At 41.6% G+C, this 16,088-nt stretch overlaps 1 protein-coding gene across 2 annotated transcripts in view; it reads left to right on the top strand.

Moving 5' to 3' along the window:
• LOC119785095 (prospero homeobox protein 1-like) overlaps positions 1–15,665 on the top strand; it is a 28,283-nt gene extending 12,618 nt beyond the window's left edge. For both annotated transcript variants that reach the window (XM_038287501.1, XM_038287502.1), the window contains exons 4-5: positions 1,082–1,276; positions 14,659–15,665. In XM_038287501.1, coding sequence (XP_038143429.1) covers positions 1,082–1,276; positions 14,659–14,844 — 381 coding nt within the window. In that variant the 3' untranslated portion in view covers positions 14,845–15,665. The remainder of the gene's footprint in view (positions 1–1,081; positions 1,277–14,658) is intronic.
• Positions 15,666–16,088: the final 423 nt, after the last annotated feature.

Genomic DNA, 16,088 nt, shown 5'->3' with positions numbered 1-16,088 from the left:
CCAATTTATGCTCACCCTGCACTTTAGGACAGCTACCATCCTGCACACCCACCCTCTCCTGCCAAACAAGCAGACTTATTCTTTTCCAGACCACTATTATGTCATCCACAGATCATTCTTGAAAAGCCTTTTTTTTTTTCAACATTTGCTCTATTTACCAACTTTTCCTACTTCTAAATGAGTTTGGATGAGTTGCACTGCCGTCCCAGATCATGACAACTGTGTATGTCTGTGTTGTCGAACAATAGCCCGGGTCTAATCTCCATGTCAAAACCACTCTGACTCCCCAGCGAGCAGTATGCTCGGCATTTATTAGCTCCCATCTCCCATTTTTCTTGCTGCACAGATGGATGATATTATCTATTATAAAGTATATCATTATTAGATGTTTAGCTAGTTTCTCCTGTGAGGTGAGGAGGAAGAAAACCTGAAACTCTTAATAGATCTACCTCACCCTATTGAATTCATCCTGGCGGCACAGATCAGATAGCCACTGCCTCCACACTATCTCATGCTTATCGCCTCTGTCTTCTTATTTTTGCTCTTTTTTTCTCTTATTCTTCTTCCTGTGCGGGAGGTGCAGAGAGGGGCGGAGGATCAGAGTGTAATTGGTGAGCGGGGTTAAGTACATGTTTGAGCCCCCCTGCGGGCCAGGGCGCTTCAGATGATGACTTAATCGTTTTTCTGGTCAATTATGTGTTTGCGGTCTCACCCCCTCTCTTCCACCTCTCCCTCCTCTCACAGGGTTATGATAGGGGGGAGGTCTGCTCCCAGCGGGGAAGACGAACCACACACAAGCTCTCTCTCTGCCGTTTCTTCTTTTCTTCCCTCACCAACCTCCTCGCTTTGCTGTCTTACTTAATATCTCTATCATCGTCCCTCTCTCTGCAACCTGTGTTCTCTCTTCCGCTCGTCTTTTATCTTTCCCAGCTTCCTCCCACCTTACCTCACGCCTCGGCACACCTGACATTAAGCAGGATTCATTGAAACTCCAATCAAACAGCTGTGTGTATGAAGCATGTTGAAACATTGGGCTTGTCTTCTGCTGACCCCTCCATTCTTCCTCCATCTTTTGTTCCAGTTTAACCGCTGCATCACCTCCCAGCTGATCAAATGGTTTAGCAACTTCAGGGAGTTCTACTACATCCAGATGGAGAAATTTGCCCGGCAGGCCATCAACGATGGTGTCACTGGAGCCGAGGAGCTGAGCGTCAGCCGAGACTGCGAGCTCTTCCGAGCCCTAAACATGCACTACAACAAGGCTAACGACTTTGAGGTAAATCTTTCAGCGAGTATCTCTCAGAGACGTAGGCTGGAGCTAAAGGCTCTGTAATAAAAGGAGCTTAGAAGGAAAACTGAAACTTTACCGGATACCGAATACGATGTGTATCCTGATATATTCTCGCTGTGTCCTCTCTGACTCTCTTCCTGTTATTTATGTGAGTAGTATCTGATTCACTGTTTGCAAAATTATTCATACCCTTAACTGACACAAAAACACAAAGTGGTACATAACTGTAAATAAATACTTATTGGTTTGTGTGCAATATCTCATTTACTCAGGTGCCCTGAAAAAAAACATAGATTTCACTTAACTGCTTTAAGAACTCACCATATAAATGGAAACCATGTGTTGTCTAACCTCAGTATCAATCCCATCTATAAAGACTTCAGGGTTTTTTAGAGGGCGTTTAAGGACAAACAGCATGATGAAGACCAATTAACACAAAATATTAGGAGATCAAATTGTGAAGAACTTTGAAGCAGTTGTGTTTGTAAAATAATCTTTAATCATAAGCGTATCATGCCTAAATTTACTTGTTGGGCAATATGAACCTAATTCAGACATGAAATCACAATGCTCTTGGCGACTTTAGATGTGAGTCACATTTCCAAAGCACGCATTAAATCATCTTTTTACTGATCAAATATTACTTACGCACCCTAAAAATCTGACCCTTATGGAAAAGCGACAAGAAAGGAGTCGTAGTCAAAGGAAAGTCATCCAAGGCTAAGTCCCATATGTTATTTGCAACAAGCATGACAGATAAATTGTGGGAAAAATTGCCTTGGTCCCAGGAGCTCTGGATAGACATTTTTGACCTGCATGCATGTCAATAGCTGTAGCAAATGAGTAACGCTGAACATCCCCAATACACTGTTCCTATTGTGAATCATGGGTTTGATAGCATCATAGTGCGGGGAAGCTGACTGGACTTGAGCTACCTTGGAAAGGATCATGGACAAAAAAAAGTCACCATTTACATATTTGCACATACAAACACCTGACTTTCATTGTTTTTGCATAATTTTTTCCTCCCTTGCCTAAATATTCCTTATGTTTATATCATACAAGCCCAAATATACTGAAATGTGTGGTTCAAACTCTATAAATACTTTTGGAAGTTACTGATACCCTTTATTTAATAGAAAAATAAACTAATGTTTATACACCTCAGCTTTAAATAATCCAACTAACAAAATTCCGACTTGGCTGTGTCTAGTTAAAACAGGTTTTAGGAAGTTTCTTCTGATGAGGAAGAAGCCCGCCAACACCTTGCTTATTTCACCTTTTCCTCTACAGCAGTTTCCTCTCGACAGTTATAAACGTACACTACACCTCTGTTTGGGGGTGTTTAAATATTTAGAAAAACTACACTTTACTTCCCTATCCTCATTTGCCTACAAGCATTAGTGTGACGGTCGACGGATTTAGGTTCATTGTCGTAAATTCCCAGCAGGTAGCTTCCCCTTTACTATGTTCTGTTTTTTCCACACTTCTCCTTTCACCGTCGTCTCTTTGTGATTGCGTGTGTGCGTGAAATGGTTAAAGATGGACAGTGTTCCTCTCAATGTCAGCTGACAAAAGAGCTTTAAAGGGCTTGTGTTAAGAAAGACCTGGAGTGAGCTGCTTTTGTGGAGGTGTGTGTGTGTGTGTGTTTTGTTGTTGCTGCATTTCCCGGTGTCCTGTTCACCTCGAAGGGTACAGCCGTCCCTTGGACCGGCCTGGCATGCTGGCAAAGCACTTCTCTGGTGTGTGTGTGTGGGGTGGGGGGATCTCACTGTTATCAAGGTTAAGCGTCCTACTGTTTTAGCTAAAGGAAGGGGAGAGAAAGAGGGGGAGAGTGGGACAAGGGAGATGGATAGATAGGGGACGGAGGGTGAGAGCTCAGAGACAAAAGAGAGACCGATGAAGGGAGAAGGGGAAAGGGGGGAAACCGACGGAGGGGATGGAAGGAGAGAAGAGGGAAAAGAGATGACGTGCAGGAGCGAAGTGCCCTTGTGAGCAGTGGGAGTTTTGCAAGCTCTCACATTTAAAGGGCTTCACTTTCTTTTCCTGTGTTTCCTTCTGTCTCTCTCCATCATTATTTGTCCACTGGGGTTGCTCTGTGTTCACCCAAACACACACACACCATCTCCCTCACATCCATCTTCAAACCTCTTAAGGGAGCCTTTGAAAGACTCTGCCAGGCAGAAGCACTTGTATATATGAGGTCTCAATCAACTGAAAGCACATCAGGGTGAAGCAAGATTTCTTCTATCTAGCCAGACCCTAATAAGAGCAGAAATCAGTATGAGTGATGAGAAAATGAATTAAACCCACAGCAAATTAGGCTATCGTTTTATTTTGACTGTTATCAAACAATAATACTGTCATAGACTGTCATCATAGCAACTTGGCTCTGGTATGACATCACTGATTTGGCTCATTTTTGGTCAGTTTTTGACAGTTTGTTTTACATCTACATAGGATAAACTCATGGCCTAAAAGAAAAAAAAAAGAAAAAAAAAATGTTAATTAATGTCTTTATGCATCTAAAAAGTGGTTGGTGTGATCAAAACAACTAGCTAAGCCTGGTCTTAATAATCTTTAGTTAGGGTAGAGTTGGATTGGATCATAGAAGGCACGTTTTCCCATGTGCAGTAATGTCCATGGTTTGTAGTATTGAGTTTCAATTAATTCTGACAGTTTTACAGCAACACAGAAATAAAATTAGTTAAATACATTTTATAAAAATTTTTAGTGATGTTGTCTCGTTCTTGCTGTTTGGCTGTAAAAATAGTTTGATATTAACATGAAATTATTGATTCTTTCCAAGACACACTCAATGTCAGAAATCTGTCTCTACATGTATTAACCTGAGGAAAACTTGTAAAGCATGTCAAGAAAGATCTTTTACTAAAGTAGTATTATTCTACACTCATTGGGAAATATACAATTAATATTTTGTTTTTTTAATTATCTAATGCTTACTTATTAGTCTAATTCACCTGGATGTTGCTACTCTTTTAAGAGAACAACCTGTTAACATCAAACTGCTTAGTGCATCTTTATGGTTAATCCAAACAATTAATAGTCAGTTTTAAAACATGTAAGAAGACTTTGATTAGACTATATTTTTTCCTATTTATTTAATACAAAAGGAAAGCCTATGGCAACATTACATTTTTTACAAGCTTTTTGCACATAATTTTCTCCCTCAGAGACTGTAACTATCTAAACTTGAGGAGCATGGAAATGTCAAATTAAGTAGGAAAGCTTTGATGCTAGAGGAGCAAATGGTTGCATTGTACGTAAAATAAATATAGCGATTTAACTATTCGTAGAGACTGTTGCAGTGTCCGCCTGTAGTAGGAGTGTTTGCAACATGTCCGCTCAAACAGAGGAGACATCTTGTTTCCCTTCACTAATTTTCCTGCGATACCTTCGAACAAGTCTGTCATTCTTCGCCGGGCACCAGGAAGTTACTGTTGAAACAGGATTAAGGGGAACAACTGATTTGCATACATAAATGTAAAAATTTGCAAGAAGACAGGCAGGGTGGGAAAGAGTTAGCGAGGCCAGGTGAATAAGTCTTCTGTTGGCCGAGGAGCTGCCTCAGTGGAGGAGGGTGGGAAGGTGTTTTGCATATTAAGGTTTTTTTATTTTTTTTGCACGCTGGGCAGGTGTCTGAGAGATACAGGAGCTGATTAGAGTTTAGCACAAGGAAAACTTGCCCAGCCATGCAAATTTCTGACCCCCCTGATGAACCGACCGCCTTGGTGAGCGCTAAGACTCTTTGTGTAAGTGTTTGTGTGGCCTTTTAGTGTGTGTGAGTGGGTGTTGTTTATGAGTGTGTTTGCGAGTGCGTGGGTTGTGTGTGTGTGTGTTGTTTTGATGTTTGTGTGGGGATGTGTGTGTTTACGTGTGCTACATATGTGCGCGGACACACTCGTTATGTTTCTCCTGTCTTGTGTGTGTGTGTGTGTGTGAGTCATAGAGGTAATGTGGAGATGGAAACGTACTGCATGTGTATCAGGATGCCTCCGAGGCCCTTTTCCGTGGATCTCTCCCCTTTCTCCTCCTCCTCCTCCTCCTCCTCCTGCTGCTCTTCTTCCTCCCCTACCTGCCTGCACCACCACTTGAAACAGGAGCCTACGCAGATTCAGCAAGCAAACACACACACACTCTCACACACACACTGAGTTTTCCCTTTGCCAGACTCTGCACCATCAAAGTTCCATCCACCTTGGTGGCGTCTTTGGAATGAATATGTCCTCTGTTTCTGTGATCGCAAACATACACACATACACATTCACACACGTCTGTGGCCTTTCTTGTTTGATGCTAATCTGCTCTGTCACTGTGCTGGCCTAATACGCTCCCCATCTCCCTCCCAGCTTCTCTTTTGTCGCGATTGTTTCCCCTCTCACCCCCCCTTTCATATCCCTCCTCTCTTACTTCTGTTGCCTCCCTCCTTTCATCCTCCCTTTTCTTTGCATGTCTTCTGTTATTCCCTCCCTCACTTTTTTCCCCTCCATTAGGAAGTTTTAATGGCATAATTGTCACATTCCTTCTGGCACAATGAACACCAGCAGTAATTAAAGCGCTTGCCGTTAATTACCTAGACCCCGGCTCTACTTTCCTCTCTTCTTAGTGACCCCCCTCTTCCTCCCCTGGTCCGTCTCTTCTTCTCTTTCTTCTTTGCTTCTCATTCACTCCGTCACTTGTCATCAAAGTCCTCTGACAACACGCCCGGCCTCCCAAAGCCTTGACTTTGAGCGAGCAGCGCTTTCATGTAAGGACTCAAGTGAAAATTCTCACTTAGTGTCCTTTTCTTTGCCGTCCTTGTCTTTGAACCTCCCTCAACTCGGTGACAACAGACACGTTGCCTTTCATAAAACAGGAATGTGTGTGACCTGGTAATGGGTTAGAGACACAGAGGAGAGGTGAGGTCTCTGTATGATGTCTCTGGGAAACTCTCAGATTTCTATAAGACAGACCAGGCCAAGTTTTCTCTGTCAGCTGCTGCTCCTCCCACAGCGGACACACACACATCTTGGCATTTAAAGAGGAAGTCCATATGACCTCTATGCGAGAGGGAGTCACCATGACAAGCGGTAAAGTCTTCTTCTGCGCATTGGGATCATGTGTCCTCTCTTATCAGCTGTTCTTTCTCCTGCAGCAAAGACTTCTTTTGTCTCGTTCTGTCTTTTCTCATCCTTCTGCCTGTCGTTACTGTATTTGAAATATACATTCTATTGCGATTTACAAGGTCCCTAAACATTTTTCATTAAGCATTTCTTAGAAGTACAAAGTAGGGGAGGAGGAACAAAGAACGAATAAGAATTTAAGGAAGGTAGAAATAGGGATGAAATATGGGAAAGAAGGGAAGAAACATAAGGTATAACATTTGAAACAAAGAAGGAATTGAGGTTAAATACAAAGAAAAAAAGGAAGATGGAACAAAAGTAAGACACAAATTGAATCATCCATTCTTGGAAGATACAAAATAAATCCCAGACCTTCCCAAATTAAAAACAAAACCCTAAAAAATAAAGTAAGAAAAAAAATAACATTCAACAGCATCACTCCCTGTGTCCTCCCTCTCCTTCTTCCTACTTATCCTCCCTCCTTCCTTCTGCTCTCCTTGTCTCTCCCACTCTCCAGCATTTCCCAGAGCCGCAGAGAGCTGAGAGCAGATGCTGTCTGTCCAACCGCCTTGCCCCATAGCATTGTGTGCTTCACCTCTCCTTCCCCCTTTTTTCCCCTTGTTCCTCCTCTTCACGTCCCTCTCGGGGCTCCATTTGTTCTCCACCCAGAGAATCTAATGTCTGTATTCTCCTCCTCCTCCTGCTGTTCTACTGCTTCTTTCCTAGCCTCCTTCTTTGGTTTTCTCAACATAGCGAGCGTCTTTGACCGGGGTTTGACCTCAGGGAGTTTGAGGTGAAAAGGTCACAAGCGTTTTGCTCAGATGCAAAAGCAAAGACACAGATACAAACATCTTGAAAGACATATAAGTACCTACAAAATGTGTGCTCGCACACAGGTGCGGCTCCTCCACCGAACGGCTTTAGGGTTCTCTTTGAAGAGCTATTGGAGACAAAAAGGTAGAAGAAAGAAGTAGAAAAAAAGACACCAAAAAAAAAATAAAGCTGGCGGTATGTATTTAGGTTCAGACCTGCCAAAAATACAAGCAAATACAGTATGACTTGCCAGTGGGTTTATCTCCACAACAAAACACACATATCTCCTCTCACCTCCTCCTGCCTCCTCATAACTACATCTCCCTTGTTCTTATTTTCCTCCAATTTAAATCTAAGTTAAGCAAATATAAATAACAAAATGCATCAACATTTCTTGCATTTCTGAACAAACTCAGGGATCTGAGAGTATTTAGAAAATGCACGTAAAGTGCGTCCCATACACAATCTAATACAGCTAGAGGACACAAAGGTTGTAAAGATTAGAAAGATATGATAAGCTAAATGAGAAAATATATAAATAAATAAAATCACAATCAGTGGCAGATTTGGTGTCCAAAAGCAAAGAAAGGAAAAAAAGAAGTTTTATTATCATGTGGGTACCATTTTGGTCTTGTTTAAAATCTAAAAATCTTTCTGCCTAAGATTATTTTGATTTTTTCACATCAAAATTTGATTTCCGTGAAATTTTTGTCATACAGGGAAGCATCCATGCAAAAACTGCTCATATTAATGGCATCTGTCATTCAAAAACAAAAAAGATCATACAGTCTTGCACTTACTTATCAAACAAATAAAGGGTTGATATTTCACATGCCAGTCCCACCAACATCTTTTTGGGTCTGCTCCTAATCCGCTCGGCACAAAGAAATCAATACAGGAAAGCCATGATAAAAACAGCTACAGTTTAAAGTTTGCCCTTTTGGTTTAAGTTTATACAAAGTAGAAGGTTTAAAATGCTGGTCTGCTTATAAATCACTTTTTATCATTTCTTTGAGTCTTTTCTAATAACCAGCTAAGTTCAGAGTCCTGAGGAACCAGGTTTTTAGATTGAACTTCGTTTTACAGAAAATATGAATCCTAACAGCTGCTTTCTTCTTTAATTGTCCTTGCACATGATCCAATGTGATTCTTTTACTCTTTTTTTTTTCACCCGCTCATCCACACAAACATCTCACAGTGCATTGCCGGCACTGTATTTTTTTAACCCATCTCCTCATCTTCCTCCGTCCGTCTTCCCCTCCTCCTTCCGTCCCTGGTCACCTTGTGCGGGGCAGCCTGCTCTCTGTGGCACAGCTGCTGATTATGTCATTATTTCTGGACCATTTTGGTCTCCGTCCGTGAGTGTGTCAGACTAATGAAGCGTGGCAAAGGGACGCATGCCAAAATGACCAAGGCGTGCATCAGAGCTGCAGATGTGTCAAGGCGCCCCCTCCCACATATACACACCTCCATCCCTTGTTTCTCCCCCTGCTGATGCCAAACTTAGTTTCCTTCAATCCAATCTGCAGTTTATTATTTTTCCTTTCTTCTCCTGCCATCTCCATCTTTCGCTTACCCTCACAATCAATCTCCCTCCCTCCATCCATCCATCCATCTTCCGACCTCTCTCCTGCAGTTCAGCTCCTTACCTCCCATCTTTTGTTGTTTGCAAACCAACCCACCCTTCCTTCTTCCTCCTCCTCCTCCCTCCCCCTGCTCTCCTCCTCTCCAGATGTCCTGTTCCTATCTTCCAGACTCCCTCGCTCCTTTCTTTTCCTGCTGCCTGCGCTCTTGCTCTCTCAAAGCTTGGATGACTTCCTGACCCCAGAGGCCCAGCACTCAGTGACCCCCCGTCTCCCCTCCATCATTTAGATTGTTTTCACTCAGCTGGGAACATGGTATAATATCAAGCAATGAATTTCTGGATATTTGAAAAAGGACTGAATCTCTCATTTGTGTGTTTTTTTTTTCCTTTTTTTTTTGTATGTTTCTCTATGTCAATTTCAATGATATTGATAACTGTGACTACCATAACATAAGAACGCTGTAAAAGCAAAATTATCCAATCACAAAAAACAGAGTTTTGGAGTTGGAATCATTTCTATGGAGGTTTTTTGAGCATTCAGCTGTTTGCTGCTCATTTGTACCTGTCGAACGCTGTAATTTATACTTCTTGAAAGTTGTCACATTTTCTCTCATAAAACCATTATCTTCAGCTTGTTCTATTGGCATTTTATGTGTTATATCTACCCAAAGGGCACATCATTGTGAAGTGAAAGGATTAGAATAGGCCCAGTCAGACCAAATCAATCCTAACAAGACCCTCTCCAGATATAACCAAGATTGCTATATAAACATAGAAATCTCACCAGAAGAATGGCAACATGAGAAATGAATGTGCATTTACGACACGTTGAATCATTACTTATTGGCATTGGACCTTATGTGGACCTTATTGCTCCATTTCCCATTCAAAGGAAAGCAGGCACTTCCTTGTGTTTTAGCATTTTGCATCAACATGTAATGTTGTGTCGAGAGGGAACAGAAAGTTTCTTACCTAAGTTGACTATGTAACAAGATCCTGTTCCTGAGCGCACGCCTGTATACAATCAAATGAAAAACCACCACACCTGTAGTACTATTATCTTGAAGAATCCCTTGCTCACAACCAAACGCCACCTCACCAGTGCTTGATAGTGTAGAAAAGGTGAATAAAAGAGAAACAATATGTGGCCAATACAGCAACTTCAGTCACTGTTGGTGCAAAGCTGGTAGAACCTTAAACCAAAAGAGGCTGATAATATAGTAAAATTCAGCTCTACGTAGTTGTGACTTGGAAAAAATCCTATTACAATACATGAAACTTTTCCATTATAACATAAGTTTTAGATTCTTTAAATAAATGGCACAAAAAAAAAAAATTCTGTGAAACAGATGACAAATATGTGCATAACTTTTATGCGTCCTTTTGTGGGTGGAAGTCCATGCTCAAAGAAGAACATTTCCAGTGTCTTTGACCCTGTCCTGTCCTTGACTCCCCATTGGAGGTGCACCTTGAGAAGACCACCATGTGACGCCAATGATTCTGCACACATAAACACACCAAGTAGTCATCTAGATACAAACCCATGTACACATATATACATGACAACAGCCCCTCAAGGCTCGGCGTTCTCAAGGCTATCAGAGGAGTGAGGGTGGCTGATGTTTGCTCAGCTTTGAGGCCCCTTTCCCGTCCCAACAGTCTCCAAAGCACAGACCTTACAAGAGATAGACCTAAGGAGATGAAATATACCATGGGAACACACAAGGCTGTTAGGGATAAGAAAATAAAACCATTAAGAATGAATTAAATTTAGGAACCACTCTTGTCACTTGCTTTGTTTTTGTGGTGGTTTGACTCTTCAGCCATGGCACAGTCTTATCAGTGCTAAGGGGGGCAGGGGACAAGAATTGTGAGGGGTACCAAGAGAGGGGACATGGGTTGTGTTTGCTTAAAGTGACAGTGTGGGCCAAGGGCTTATCAAGGCCTTTGTAGATTATTGATTGGAACAGATACGTGAGGTACATGAGCCTGTACGTACCTGAGTATGTTGGAGGTTTAGAAAATTTGGGCTCAACTCAATAAATATACAAAAGTCCTATTGAAGTATGCTTTCGTGTGAAGTTGTACATTTTCCGGCAACACAGAAACACTGGATAAGAATATTAAATAACTTCCAACATTCCAAACTGATGCAAATAGAGGAATATAAAGGATGGAAAGTGCTGGTATTCCCAGGCTTGATTGGAGTTAGGAATTAACCTGGTTGTAGCAAAGGGCTTATGTTGTGTCCATGCATTTCATCCTTCAAGGCAACAGCTTGCTAGCATACACACTCACTTGTGTACTCTCACACACACACAGCCTTATCTTCCAGGGTCTTGTCTTGTTTGGCTAACACTGTGCAAATAGAAGGTGCAATACATCTCCTGACAGTTCCCAAAAGCAAAAGGGAGAAACACGTTGGTCAAACAAACAGCCAACCCTGAGTCACAGGGAGAAAGGAGATTTCTCAGGCTTTAATGAAACACAGACACACAGACATGTGTATCTCTACACTTAGTGTGTAACAGTAGCCTGAATTTGAAGGCTTTGGGGCCTCTGGCTACCTTTTTAAACGTTTGTCTAAGCAGTCTTAAGACGGGAGCTGCTGCTGCTGGAGTGAATAGCTCCCAGCAAGCTATCCACAGGCTCCCTTTGTCCTCTGTCATATTTTATTATCTCATCAAAAAGCAGGAAATCCGATTCCCTCTCTCTGAAAAAGAGCTTATCCCTCTGTCTCAAAGCAACCTGTCACGAGAGGGAAAGATGGAGAGAATGGGGGAGAGTTGTTGGGCCGAGGGGGAAACTGTGTAAAGGAGTGATTAACTGCCTCATTGCTATCAAACCCACTTTTCTTTTTTTTCTGACTTGCTTTGGTCCGTCCCTCTTGATTGGTATTTATCCAAAACGGAAAACAATGCAAGGGGTTAGGGAGGCACAGATTTATCACCTTTTCAGATTCTTTTATCAGTCTTTATCCTTATGTTTCTTTCTTTTATATAAAGGTACATGAGGTAATAAACTATAAGACACCTGGTTTCAGGATATATTATTAGGATAAAGATATATATTTCTTAGTAAGGTCTGGATCGCATGTCCTTATATCTGTGTTTAATGAGTGTTTTAATCCAATACTTTTCTCAATGTTTCTGTAAAGGAAATATCGCATTCATTTTCCTAATGGAAATGCTGTAATTAGCCATGGTTGGTATCTACACTTACACTTACATCTTTGAAATATAAAAAGGATTGTTAGTTTGAAGCAGTTCTAGTCATTTTACACCATTCAGATAAAAAAAAAAAATGCTTGACGTGCGCCACTTTGCACTTTCCCTTATTTCTTAAACTTAAATTTTTTATTTCATTCGAAGAGTCATTTCATGAGATAGAGAGAGACAGGAAAGTATGTTTTCTAGTTAATAATTATTTTTTTTATCTTGTACAGATGTTTTCGAAAAGAGTCTTTGTGACAAAAAACGTTGTGTTAATGCAGCATCACCTCTGTCACCTTGTTTGCCTTTTCCAGGCATTGCTGCCATCACCAGAGAAACTCTCTACCATTTATTGCCTCTCCTTCTATTGCATCTGTGTTTTAATTTTGGGCTCTGCTGAGAAGTTGTTAAAAAGCCCTATGAAATATGTATGAAGGATTGTGAGCCACGCGATTGGCCCCATTTATCGGACAGCAGAGCAAATGAACAGCCACACTGGATAATCCCCCACAATGCCCGTGGAACAAAGGCCCAACAGCTGACCCTAGAGAGAAAAATGGAGACGGGGGGAGACTTTGGTAGGCGAGGGGAGTGCTGCAAACAGTTAGGGCTCACTGGTGGTCAGGGGCCAATTCGCTCATATGCGCCTCACATGTAGTGGCAAAACAAAGGCTTGTGGGACAGGAATAACTCGCCTTGTTCTGTTGTTCCACACTCTCTCCTTAGACTCTTCTCAGCCCCTCCTTCCCTCACCATCTCTCCCTCCCCCTCTAGCAGTCAAGAGGATCTGAAATACCAATACCCTTTTCTCCTTGACATTGCTTTCTCCTTGCAGTCAGCGTTTTGCTGTCCTTTTATAGTCAAAACGTCAGGAGAAATTCCATGCAGGAATATTCTTAGTAATGCAGCACTGCCTGCATCCAGCGGCCAGGGCGCTGCGCTCCTTTTGCCAGTCAGCGGAGTCTATGGGGAAAAGCACGCACAGGCAGTCCCACAAACTTGCCGTAGCACACGCATTAACTTGCCCTCGTGCCAGGGTTATTGTGCCAGTATTTCAGAAGCGACAAACAGCCCAAACAATGAATTATATCCTCTTCTACTCCTCTGGATGGGGGATTTAATATTTAGGGAATTGGGTTATAGCATCCAAGCTCCTTATTCATGACTCACCTTTTCACTTCCACATAAAAACATACACACCGCACGCCATTCATCACCCAGGGAGTGGGGGGCTGCTGTCCCATGTGTGTCGGTGTGAATAAAAGCCTGCATGTGTGTGTTCATCGTGTGTGTCCACTAACCTTGCTGTGTCCTGACACTCCTGATGAGTATCTGCAGGACACTAGGAGAGGAGCGCGCATTGTCAGGCGTTTAGGCAAGCTACTTCTGTATCTATACGTGTGTGTGTGAGGCAGGGAGTGCAATATGTGTCTGCGTGTATCAAGAGAGGCGGGCAGGGAGAGAGTCAGCACTATCCAAGCAGGTGACCCCTGAAGGCTGCATTGCCCTGAGCTCTAAGTCGAGGAAAGAGCCAAATACACCAGGGTAGCTAAAGTGTGTGTGTCACCATACAGGATGTGTCATCTCCTTGGCACAAGGAGGTGTGTGTGCTGGTGTGTGTGCTCACGCCTGCATAAGTGTGTGTGTGTGACAGAGTGTTGGCTTGGGGGAAGGTGTCACAGATCTATGCCAGACTAATCATCTCCGCGGTGTCGGTGAGCACTGCTGTCAGGGACACTAAAGAGGCAGCGTGTCTCCCCGTTCCCAGAGCATTTAGTACTTCCTCTTTCGCCAGCACCTCTCTGTCGCTATTCAAGTCCTCTCTGCTCTCTTGGTTGGTCACAGGTTTGCAGCGAAAACCATAAACATGTCACATGTGCCATGTTACTGCAGTGGGGGTGGGGAAAGAGAAGTGTGATGAACCTGAGAATACATAAGAAATTACTTTTTCTCAGGCCGCCACCTCAGTCGCAGTTTAAGGAAGTACATAAAGGAGATTTATGGTTTTATATCCAGAGTGGTAATATCAACATACTCTACATTTGAGAAAGATTTTTAATATACACCAGCATTGAAAAGTGATAACTCTGGACTGTTGGGTAACTTTGAACATTTTGACATCTTAAAACAAACTACTTAAGTGTTTAAAAAACTGTCCTTTATAAAAAGGTGACAATTAGAAAGGTACTGTATATAAAGTGTTGTTGAAACCTTTTGAAAGAGGGTACTCTGTTCACATTAGACTGACACGTACCTGTTTGGCTGCCATGCATAATGCCATGTGTAAGACAAGCTAATTTTTGGAGCATCAAATGTAATGCTGCGCTTCGGCATAGATAAAGATGCTGGTCAAAGTTCAGGGAAGGATGAGTCAAGGCAAAAGCAAGGCAATCTGGAAAAAAAACAACAGTGAAACATTAGAGGGTAAAATAGACTTGAAGAATTTAACTTCCCGCAGGATTACAATACTTTTACTATTCCAAAGTTAGAATAAATGTAATTCCATTGATAAATGGCCAAGTCCAGATCTGAATTCTATTGATAATCTGTTTCAAAAAGCACAGCTGGAATGGACACAAAAAACTGTTCTAAAGGCTAAATACAGATGTTTCCTTCCTCTTTTTGTCCCTGAAGGTCCCCGATCGCTTCCTGGAAGTGGCCGAGATTACACTGCGGGAGTTCTTCAATGCCATTGTGGCCGGCAAAGATGTGGACCCATCTTGGAAAAAGGCCATCTACAAGGTCATCTGCAAACTGGACAGCGAGGTCCCAGAGATCTTCAAGTCCCCAAACTGTCTTCAAGAGCTTCTACATGAGTAAATTTCCTCCGACACCAACTCTGCTCATCTCTTTGCGCTTCTTTTGTTCGTTGACTTTGATTTAATTGAGTTTTAAAATAATTTCCCCCTAGTTCTATTTTTTTTTTTTCCGACTAACTATTTGATTTTTCTGTTCTCTTATTATTATTTTTGAATGTATAAAAGTTATGGAGTAGCATTCCCAATCTAAAGCCTCTGTGGCACTTCCTAAATGATCTAGGTATTGTGTTGTTGTTTATATATTATTATGGTTACTATATGTTTCATTTTTCTAACATTCTGAAGTGGAAAGACTTTTATTATTGGGTGTTTTGGACTGTGTGAGACCCTCACCTGTTTGGCCCATTTTATGAACAATGCTACCTGAGTGTGTGGAGTTGCTTTCCATTTATGCTACAAGTGCAGGCAAGGTATACTGAGAAACTTTACCCCTAAAATTTTGGGGGCCGCCTGTTCCCTGCTTAATGCAAAATGGACGTCCGTTAGACTTTGCTTTATAAGATGTCACCAAGAGGACACACACATGCACACAAAATCGAGGCCTAGCGTTGTTATGGACTAAAACTGGACTCGTGTTACTTTTCAGCACTGGTCTGCAGGATTTGGACTGGTCTCAAAGGACTATTGAGTTAACTTTTTGAAGTGTATTTTCCCTGAAAAGCAGGGGATTGTGTTTATTGGGTGTACAATATTATTTTGATTAATATTCTTATTGTTGTTTATGATTATTTGTCGTTTCTGCTTGCTGAAGATTGGCACCTCAAGATATGTTTGTCCCTTGATGCCGTTGCAGAAAATAATAAATTATTATTATTGATATTATTTCATGCGCTTTTAGATTCCTGAATATTTTCTCCTTCATACTGCCCACATCCTCTTTTCTAAATAAGTTTCTTAATAAGGGCCATAATTTTAGGCTTTGTAATTTACTTTGCATTAAGAAAAGGTCTTGGTTAATAAATCTGCAACACTGCATCTGAAATGGTTGCAGTAATATTTAGTTCAGAAATGTAGAAGAGAACAGAAAGAGAAAGTAAACAAATTGCATTTGTATTTTTATTTTAACAAACATCCAGAAGCTCAACCACAAAGTGCACAATTATTCATACAGTATATCTGCAAACTACTTATTCTATTTGTTTAGAACAGCGCACCGCATGTCTTTTCCATCTTTTTTCACTAACCAACTTTGATAATGTGAAGGCTATTTACTATTAGGGTTTTATTCTGATATGCTTATATGAA

This window comes from Cyprinodon tularosa, unplaced genomic scaffold (genome assembly GCF_016077235.1).
Source record: "Cyprinodon tularosa strain WSP-4 unplaced genomic scaffold, ASM1607723v1 ctg24, whole genome shotgun sequence".
In the NCBI taxonomy this organism is placed as follows: domain Eukaryota; kingdom Metazoa; phylum Chordata; class Actinopteri; order Cyprinodontiformes; family Cyprinodontidae; genus Cyprinodon; species Cyprinodon tularosa.
This window is presented reverse-complemented; position numbering and strand designations above follow the sequence as displayed.